The sequence below is a fragment of the Plasmodium coatneyi genome, chromosome 5, assembly GCF_001680005.1.
Source record: "Plasmodium coatneyi strain Hackeri chromosome 5, complete sequence".
Classification (NCBI taxonomy): Eukaryota; Apicomplexa; class Aconoidasida; order Haemosporida; family Plasmodiidae; genus Plasmodium; species Plasmodium coatneyi.
Window position 1 is genome coordinate 710,607 of NC_033560.1, and position 9,897 is coordinate 720,503.

The 9,897-nt window shown below is 40.2% G+C and overlaps 2 protein-coding genes across 2 annotated transcripts; one reads left to right on the plus strand and one right to left on the minus strand.

Annotated features, from left to right (window-relative positions):
* Positions 1-196: 196 nt before the first annotated feature.
* PCOAH_00011320 (Uncharacterized protein) lies at positions 197-3,342 on the plus strand (the record flags this gene model as incomplete). Its single annotated transcript, XM_020057941.1, has 3 exons — positions 197-225; positions 1,369-1,455; positions 1,629-3,342. The coding sequence occupies 3 exons, from the start codon at positions 197-199 to the stop codon at positions 3,340-3,342; spliced, it is 1,830 nt and encodes a 609-aa protein (XP_019913416.1).
* Positions 3,343-5,180: 1,838 nt separating this feature from the next.
* On the minus strand, positions 5,181-6,821 carry PCOAH_00011330 (KIR protein; the record flags this gene model as incomplete). The annotated part of the gene is made up of 3 exons (XM_020057942.1): positions 5,181-5,462; positions 5,870-6,628; positions 6,804-6,821. 3 exons carry the CDS (start codon positions 6,819-6,821, stop codon positions 5,181-5,183), a joined length of 1,059 nt encoding a protein of 352 aa, XP_019913381.1.
* Positions 6,822-9,897: the final 3,076 nt, after the last annotated feature.

The following is a 9,897-nucleotide window of genomic DNA, read 5'->3' on the forward strand; positions in this document are numbered from 1 at the left end:
GGAGAGGCCCCACAAAGGAACGAGGTAGCCAGACAGCAAGACTGCCCAACTGCCCAACTGCATGCGTACACACGTACCTACTTGGGAGAACTACATGAGGGTGTCAATAACACTTTTGCGATCCTATTACATTGGCCCAATCTTTTCGATGTGATAGATATAGAGGTCGGTTCGCACTTCTTAAAGGAAGCAAACAATGGGGGAAAGCTCCATTCTGTTCAGCCGGTTCGTCACTCCGACGGGTTACCCACCTTACAACTGGTTCCATTTCGTTGGAGAAGCATATCAAGTGCACTCTCCTCCTTCGTTGTAAAAAAAAAAAAAAAAAGATGCTTGTTTGAGTATCTAATAATTTGCGCAAATTTCTCATTTTCGACGCTGGAGTTGGGGGGATGTACCGATGAACAAACCACCCCGCATGTGTATTCTCCGAGTGGATCTTTGCACAAACGAGGAAATGATTGTAGCCGACGTGCGGGTGCATCACAAGGGGATGATGCGCTAGCGATACCAGTTGTGCATGCGTACATGTAAATATTTTTTTTTTTTTTTTTTTTTTTTTTTTGCACACCTTGCTATGCTCTTCTCCGCGTGCATTACATTAACGGGGCAAACAAAAAAATAAATAAATATAAAATAAATAAACGCACCTCGGAGAATGCACCCCCAGAATGCCCCCCGTCTTAGTGCATTAACGCTCGCGGTGCAAATCGAAAATAGGTAAAGTTGATCTTGTGCAAGTGGGGCTTCCAGGTGGGTGATTTCCCCGTGTGTATGCCCCCAGGTGGCCAGGGTAGATCGATCTGGTACTCGCTCAGCGGGGGGGAAAAACAAAATTCCCTGCCGCGTGAGGTGTACACTCTCCCCCTTGTCAGCCCCTTCGTCGACCTCCTTTTGTTATCCACTTCGTATGGATTCATGCTTGTTGGAACTCCCCGAGTTGATACACTCTTCCCATGTGCACCACTTTGGAGGGATACATTCTCTGCTCGATCGGTTGGCTAGTCAGCCAGTCGACCAGGGGGCCAACCAACACACCAACCGACCAACCGACTAACCAACTGAGCATCCTTCCATTCTGCTTCCCTCCCCCCTGCATAGTTACAACCCACTTGCATTTTTGAACGACCCACGTCCGTGTGGACAACTCTCCGTTCAAGAGCACATCGCATGTGTTTGATTTTGCATGTGTGCATGTGTACCTGTACACCCCTGCTGTTCTGTTCCCTCCCTGCGCCTGGGCCAACCAGGGATGGTCTTTAATGCCTCCTTCGCAAAGACTGATTGCTTGCGAAGCTGGTTGCGTGGTAAGCAGGGGAGGACAGCCCAGCAGGTTAATCAATTATACCCACTTCATTACACACATAGATGTATCAACTTCGAAAAAAAAAAAAAATTAAGTTACCCCGTGAAGCATAGTGGTATGGCCTCCAGAAAAAGCCACTGCCACTGGTCGTATGCCTGATTTCGCTGCGGCCATTAAAATAATTAACTGGAAGTGCGGAGCTGCATGATATCGTGGCGTCCGCACACAACGTCATGCAAACTCACCTTCAGGTGATCCCCTCGAAAGAGTTGTCACGCCGGACGTTGAGTTGTTGCCTTCCTTGACCCCTCAACCTAAGCAGCGTGAATAGACGAAAGGGGGAGAGCTCCTCCACCATGATGCAGTTAACAAAGGATACGACCTTCTTCGAGGGCGGTAAAGACAACAACGACGGAAGGGACAGTGGGAAGGAGCACATGAGTAGGAGTCCAGAGGAAGGTGCCAATCAAGGAACCATTGCAGAGAGTCGGGAGGAGGACATGTTGCTGAGTCTACTCAAGATGAAGGATCTAGTAGCGGATCACAATTTACGGAAGAGGAAGAATGAAAAATGTTATGTGGACCAGATAAAGCAAGCGAAGAATTATTTGAGGGAAACAATGGGATCGAAGGGGGAGGAGGACTTCACAGGAACGTTCCCATGTGCCTCAGAATACAATGGGTTCTGTCAACTACTTGATGCAGGGTTAACGTTTTCTCACGTGAACGTAGTAAGTGGGGTCATGATTTATACGTTTAAATGTTTGCGCCATGCTGAATGTTTGGGGGAGGCATATGTATTGACAACGGACAAATCACAATACAGTGAAATTCTGACGAAGGGACACCTCTGCATAGCAAGGAAGGAACCCGTGTTTGAAGAGGTTAATAGCGTGGTCAAGCGTTACCAGTGGACTTTCTTCGATAACTGCTACAGTGCACGCTCTGGAAGAAACAGAGCTATTGCCATGGGGTACAGGTATTTGAACTCCAGCACAAGTGCTAAGAGATATGTCCGGAACTTCGTTTGTAGCATGAAGAAGAGGTGCATGAGTCGACTGAGGGTAGTACATTGCAGAGGCACAAACAACACGTGGATCGAGTTTAACTCCACTTACCATGAGAAGAATTGCCTCTTCTATAGACCTTGGGAATGGGAAACCGAGGATAATGCAACACGAAGAATTGGGGGCAACGGAAACAACCTCACCAGTCATGGTACGGAAAAAAGTAGCACCCATGATACAGGCATAGATAGACCTTCTCAGATGATGAGACAAAATCAGGTGGTCTTTTATAACCGTCCGGTCATTCCTACCAATGGGAAGACCTTTCCCCAACAAGACTTACGAAGTAGTGCGTCCCACTTACATGCAAGGTACAACTGGGGGAACAACAACGATGCGATGGTCCTCGTTCAGCATCCTGGTGGAGCTGGTGGAGCTTGTCACAGGGGAGCTGCCACACAGAAGAACGTTATATTGGTGCCTACCAGTCTGAATCGCCAAGGGGATAGGGTTGCAAATGGTTACTACGAAGTGGATCCACGCAACGGAAGGGGCCCACCCAATCAGGTGAGACCATTACACCTACCTGGACAATACCTTGCCACGCGTTCTCATAGGGGAGCTCTTCTAAATGGAAGGAATGCACCTGCAAATGTTTTTCCCCAAAGTGGACAGTTCCAAAGGGAAGAAGGAACCGTAAGGAAACATGGTACAAGGGGCACTACGGGGATGCGTAGAACCGACATTGCAGTAGGTGGGACGAGGTTGTTGCCCCTGTCAAAGGAAAACCCCCCCATGTGTGGAAACAATATACAGAGAGAGGTCAACCCCAGCAGGCGTAAACGCGCAAGCAGTGGCGTCGTCAGGGGGAAACAGCGCAGCACAAGAATAAGGGCACAGAAAAAAAAAACGATAATTGAAGACCAGGGGGTAAGCAAAGAGAGATCCGCGAACTGTACCTCTGGGAAGCCCCCCAGCCGAAGGAGCAGAAGGGGTAGAGGAGCCATCTTAAAACCACTTAACACTTAACGGATAGAACCTCCACCTGGTAGATCCCACGCGGCAGAGCCAGAATGGAAATCATATGTACACACATGGGACGACAAACTGTGAATAGAAGAAATACTTGTCCAATCATATTGAATGGATTAAGGAGGAAGGAGTCCTTGCAGTTGTTACCCACGCACGACATAAGACGTAACGGCACCCTACCTGCACTGGCGAATACCGACCTTCCTTCTATAAATGCTACACATATATTTGGTGATCATATTTACCTCCCCATGGATCCTTGCAATGGAAGAAAAAACACTTACGTGAGAATGATAGACACCTCTTGTCAAAATCCCGTGCCAGAAAATCCACCCCTCTCCATAATGTACCAACTGCATGAATGACAGTTATGTGGGAAATAGCTACCCGCTCGGTTACCCTCCCCCTGCAGCTGACCAAGTGAACAGCTTACACGAAAAAGAAAAAAATTCATTTATCATACTTATGCAGTTTTTAAGTGTAAAAAAGTCCATGAGTCTGAGAAACAGCGGATTGCAAGACCAACCCCCAAATGTATATCGAACTGGAGGTGACACCCACATGAATAGCTTTTCACGGACAGTCATTTCCGCAATGAGGGAGCATTCGCCAATCATAAATAAGGGGGAGCATTCTTAACATCACACAACCTCTTCGCGCCAATGACAGTGGCAACCGGTGGGAATGAACCGTGTGCAACGTACGTCCTGAATTAGTAGATCGCTGCTTTGCCTCAGCTAGCTATTTTGCCGTGAAGGAGAGAAAAAAAAAAAAAAAAAAATCACCTGAACAGGTCATAAAAAATGAAAAAATCACCTGAACAGGACAAAAAAAAGAGAAAAAAATACACAGATCACACACATGCCGACAATTCGTGTAAACTGATTGTTACACGAAAACCTTTTTACAATTCACATCCGCGAGCTCACCTGTGGAGAGGGATTTGGCCTCGCTTCAACCAGACGTGAATTTCCCCCAGCTTGCATTCACAGTACATAGATTGATGAGCCGAATTAAAACCCTGATTTCTTGCCAGTTGTAAGAGTAATGCTTCGCTACTCTTGCGTCTGCGCAATCGATGGTGATGACTACATGTGCATTCAACGACGTTTACGATAATTCAACAGTTGCTTTGCTTTTAGTAGTGTAACGTACTGTTGTTTTTTTTTTTTTTTTTTTTTTTCCATTTCCGTAAATGTGTTATGGGTAAAATCCTAATTAAACATGCCTGATGTTTGTGATCTGGCTGCCTTTTGCACAGCTTCCCACAGTCACGTGGCTTTTCTCCCCCCTTCGTGATACCGATTTCGTTCTTATGCAGGGCTTACTGATTTATGTCCCTCATAAGGCGCCTATTTTGTCATTTCACCATTATGTTCTCTGCACAGGGGAGAAGCTTTTGCCATTCCTTTTTTTTTTTTAAATCCGTAGTGTTTTTTTTTCTTTCCTTTTTTTTTTTCCATACTTTACCCATTGCCATACATTGCATGCTTCCTTTAAAAAAAAAAAAAAAAAGAAAAAGTCCATCTCATACGCGTTGGAAAACACATCCTCATAAATTTTGTTCTTACTCCCTCCTTCCCGGGGGGTCATATGTGCGTGCCCCCCATGAGGAAATTGAGGATGCGCGAGAAAAATTGACAAAAGGTGGAAAAAAAAAAAAAAGAGAAGGAAAAAATAAAATAAAATAAAATAAAATAAGGAAAAAAAAGGTGAAAAAAAGTGAAAAGTCATTCTGTTCCTGTACACTGTATAAATTTATGCGCTTCGGTCATTTATGCTTCCCTTCCCTTCAGGGGAGGGAAACATTACATTCCATCTTACATTACAATGTTTTACATGTTTTGATAACCTACCATCCCGCGACTCCCCGCATTATTATTTCTTCTTTCCCCTTCTTTGGTAGACTGTCTTGTAGACGGCGTAGTGTATGCAGAAGAAGAACGTACGGTGGAACTTTCGGCTGCTAAATCACCCACTATTGATTCAGTTGCTGAATCATATGTTGAGCTGTCTTCTGTGAACACATCAAATTCATTCCTTGTGGACCTTTTATTTCTTCCGCTCCTTCCATTTCCAGAAGAATGGTTACCAAACCAAGAAGACCATGGTTTATACTGAAAGAGAAGAAGGATTATAGGGAAAGGGTTTAAAAAGGTTTAGGGGGTTAAAAAAAGGAAGGGTCTAAGGAGGAAAGCGTCTAGGGTTTAAATTCTAAGGAAAGAAGGGGTCTTAGGGGTGGTAGGTGGAAGGAAGGTTGTTAGGTGTAGTTGGTCGAAGTAAAGGTTGTTAGGTGTAGTTGGTCGAAGGAAAGGTTGTTAGGTGTAGTTGGTCGAAGGAAAGGTTGTTATGGGTGGTTGGTGGAAGGAAAGGGCCTAAGGAAGGAACGGATTGTCTAAGGAGGAGGAAAGCGGGGTCTAAAGAGGAAGGAAGGAAAGGGATGGGTCTAAGGAGGAAAGGAAGGGTTAAATAGTATTACTTATATTATTTCACTTTTAATTGTAGTGGTAATTGTATTTAATACCTTATATAAAAAGAAAGGAAAAACCGTCGTTGCTAATGTGCCAAAGATAGAAGAAAGGGCGGTGGTGGTGGTGGCTTTACGTACGGCTTCACTTAAGTGTGCTTTTGCTTTAAAGGATGCTAATTCTGCTTCGGATGTTATTCTTTGCTTTGCAGCTGTTAACGTAAGTTGCAATTCTATTAGTTTCTTATGAATGTCATCCTTATTTACATTAAAAAATTTGGTACAGTACTCATTTGACGTTCCTTGGGTCATACAGTGTGTTTCCACAGTACTGGTAGCATAATTGACGGAACGTATGTAATTCTGACATTTATCAACATCCACGGACTCACTATTCTCTAGCAGTGTTCGCATAGAATTATGGTCATACCAATAATCAAATATTATTTTCATATCTTGGAAGAGGTCCCTGTTAACAGTGTCGCATATATCTATGCATCCATATGTCCCATAAGTAGTACATATGGAATCGCAAATAGTATTTGTAGTAACGTTGAAAAGGAAATCACTCCTATTAATCTTAGATAATTTTTGCCCTATCCAGTAATATAGGAAATGATAAGGTTCACTTTTGGATGGATCCTTACGTCCTTTGTACATTGAGCACACATAGTTCACAGCTTTCATAATTTTACCATGATCTATGCTATATTTTTCAAATGTACCCTTAGTTTGCTCCATATATTGCCCACAAGTATCTATAGAGTTCTGATCACTTTCTTCGAATTTATCATAGAAATCGAACTCAGAAGGTACCTTCCCTGGAAAAGGAACCTATAAATGCAGTTCAAGGAAGGTATAATATGCTTACATATATTCCCCTATGCATTTCCACTTCCCTTAATTCATTCTATGTTATGCATATATATTATGTGTATGTTAAATGGGTAATTATTTATATTGAAAGAAAGGAAGGGAAGAAAGGACTAACCCATGCTGGTCTTGCCATGGTTAATATATATGCTTCTATATGTGTGTATAATAAACTTATTCTGAAACTATTAGTACATTCAAAAAGGAGGGGGAAATACAAAGGTTGTACTTGTTCAACAGTAATTATGAATATTGATGATTATATGTGAATGTTGATTAATATTGAAAATTTTGCACTTTTTATTCTGTGTGTGTGAAAAACCATACGTACACATATTACACTTCTATTTTCTTCCAAAAGTAGTAGTAGTATGGCACACTACACATACGTATACGTCGAAATCATTACATATGTATATATGTATAAATGCATATATATATAACTATACATATATATATATTTATATATGGACATATACATATATATGTGTTTGAATAATGCACATACACATATAAACAACTATATATGTTGAAATTAACAGAATAACAAAGAAGTAGGGGCAAAAAAGAAGTCAAAAAAAAAGAGAAGAAAAAAAGAGGAAGGAAAGGAAGAGGAGAGAACGAGGGAGGATGAAACATACACCTGTTTTTTTTTTTTTACACACAACGTTCCTTTATTTATGTATTCACTGTACTACTCTATTGTGTTGTACTCTATTTGTATGGTGTGTTATTGTTCATAGTTCTTCGAAGTAGTACATTATTCGATGAACATGGTACCATTATTATTCATTTTACTTATTTATTACGTTCATACAGGAGTGTAATATTCTTCTTTTCGGGGTAAAAAATTTCAACTTGTGTTATTCATTTATGCTCAATTGTTACTAGAGAGATTGTCAAAAGTTGTTCACATATGTACAGTACATTTCCTATATATATATTTTATTTCTCTTCCCCACATGTGCATATATTCATTTATCCACCTTCAGTAAAAAGAGATATGTGTATACTCACAATACATGTATTCACAATACGTGCATTCACAATACAAATAGAGAAAAGAGTGTAATGCAAAGATATATGTATGCACATATTTTGTTAAAAAGTGAAATTTTGTGTGTACGCACCCTTACAACAGTATAATGCTCGATATACTCTCCTTCTTCATTCATGATTACTTATTATTAGTAATTTTCTTCTTTTTCTTTTTTTCTCCCCTTGATGTGCGCATATTATAAATAATACACCAATGTGGAACGGGTGTGTACACCATGTTATTTGAGTTTTTTTCACATTTCTTTTGACATATATATTACATCTTTTCATATAATAATGTATCCCCCTTTTTTTTTCCCTTTGTTTAAGTTAAAGAGGTTTGAAATGGTTTGAAAAAGTTCAAAGGAGGTTGTTAGAAGGAGAGGGGAAGTTTTATGGAGGATTAAAATTGTTTTAAAATAGATAAAATGGGAGTGGAAGAAAACTCAGGAGTTTCTCCTTTTCTTTCTGTTCCTTCTATTCCATTCTTCTATTCCAGTATATATTCCCTCCCATACATTTTCTTATGCCTTAAATTATATGCATGTGCACATATATAATGATCTTGATATATACATGCACATGTAAGTTATGTGTTATTGTTGCTTTTAAAAATTAAACAATATATACTCTGAGAAAAATAAAAGTTCCAAATTCATGTTTCATATTCATAATCATCATAGAACAAACAGATAACCTTTTTCATCCTCTGCCTACTCATAACTGTATGAACAACACAACTTTTTAAAATTAGAATATACATACAAAGAAGTGTATATAAACCATGACAAAAGTAATACGACTAATTCCTTATTCAAAGAGGGCCATTTGAAAAATATGTGCACATACAATATTCTATACGTCATATAATAGGAATACGTAGATGCACATATTTCTTTAAATTATATTTATAGGAATTAGATTTGAGCACATTACCTTCGAAGACCCAGTTTTACGACAAATTCAAAGTAGGCGCAGGGAAGAATGAAAATGCTTGCACTAGAAATATAGACGGTAGTCTTAATGTTTTCAATAGTAAACCGAATTTTAAGAAGAAAATTGAAGATGCCCTGTATGTCGCATCAGGAATGAAAACAACAGATGATCCTCATAATGAACGTTATAATTTTCTCTATTTTTGGATTGGTGATACAGTATGGGAGGAAGTAAAGAGTACCAAGGGGGACACAGAATTCACGCCTTTCATGACTATGCTTTGCGCAAATATGGGAAGTGAAGGTGGAGGTGAGGGATGTAAAATTATTTGCACTAGTAGTATTGGCCATGATATTTTCGGCAAAAGGAAAACCATATTCGAATATTATTACAACTATAATTACATAGAAGGGGATTTATTAGGGGGTACGGCCCACTGTGGACAAAAGTGGAAAGATTACCGCCAAAAAGTTATTGACGCATGTAAGATTGTAAGGCCAGGTTGTAAAGCAGGAGGAAGTGGTGACAATGTTCCATATTGTGAAGAATTCAAAGCAAAGTACCAAGTATACTGTGATGTAGCGGAGCGACTAAAGGAAGAATGTGAATCACGAGATAAGGAAGACCAACTTAGTGAATGTACCAGCCAGATACAGGAACTAGAAAAAAAAAACCAGCGTGACACACAAGCAGCAGCTTCCAAATTAGACGAAGCCGTAAGTCAAGCCGTTCGTTCTGCTACCACCACCTCTTCTATCTCATCCATACTCGGAACATTGGCAGCGACGGCTTTTCCTTTCCTCCTATATAAAGTATAGTTAAAATTGAAATTATTTAGACAATATAACTAATATATACACTATCCTTATGAAAGAATAAATACAGAATAAATTGTGCATTATATATACATTTATATACGTAATTTATGTTCCAATGAAACCTTACCTTTTAAACCCTTTCTTCTTTTAACCCTTCTTCCTTATTTTCCTTCCCTTTTAGTATTCTCCATTTTCCTCTTTGATAAAAAACACTCTTGGATTAAGCAACAACAGTGATAGAAACAATAGAAGGAGCAGAAGAAGAAGAACTGCCGGGCGTGACATCGATACACTCACAGAAGACACCTCAACAATAGGAGGTGACTCCACAACAGGAGATGATTCAGCAACAGATTATGGTGTACCATCTCCCAGAAAGGGAAGAAATAATAATACACCAGGTCATCACCAAAGAAATAT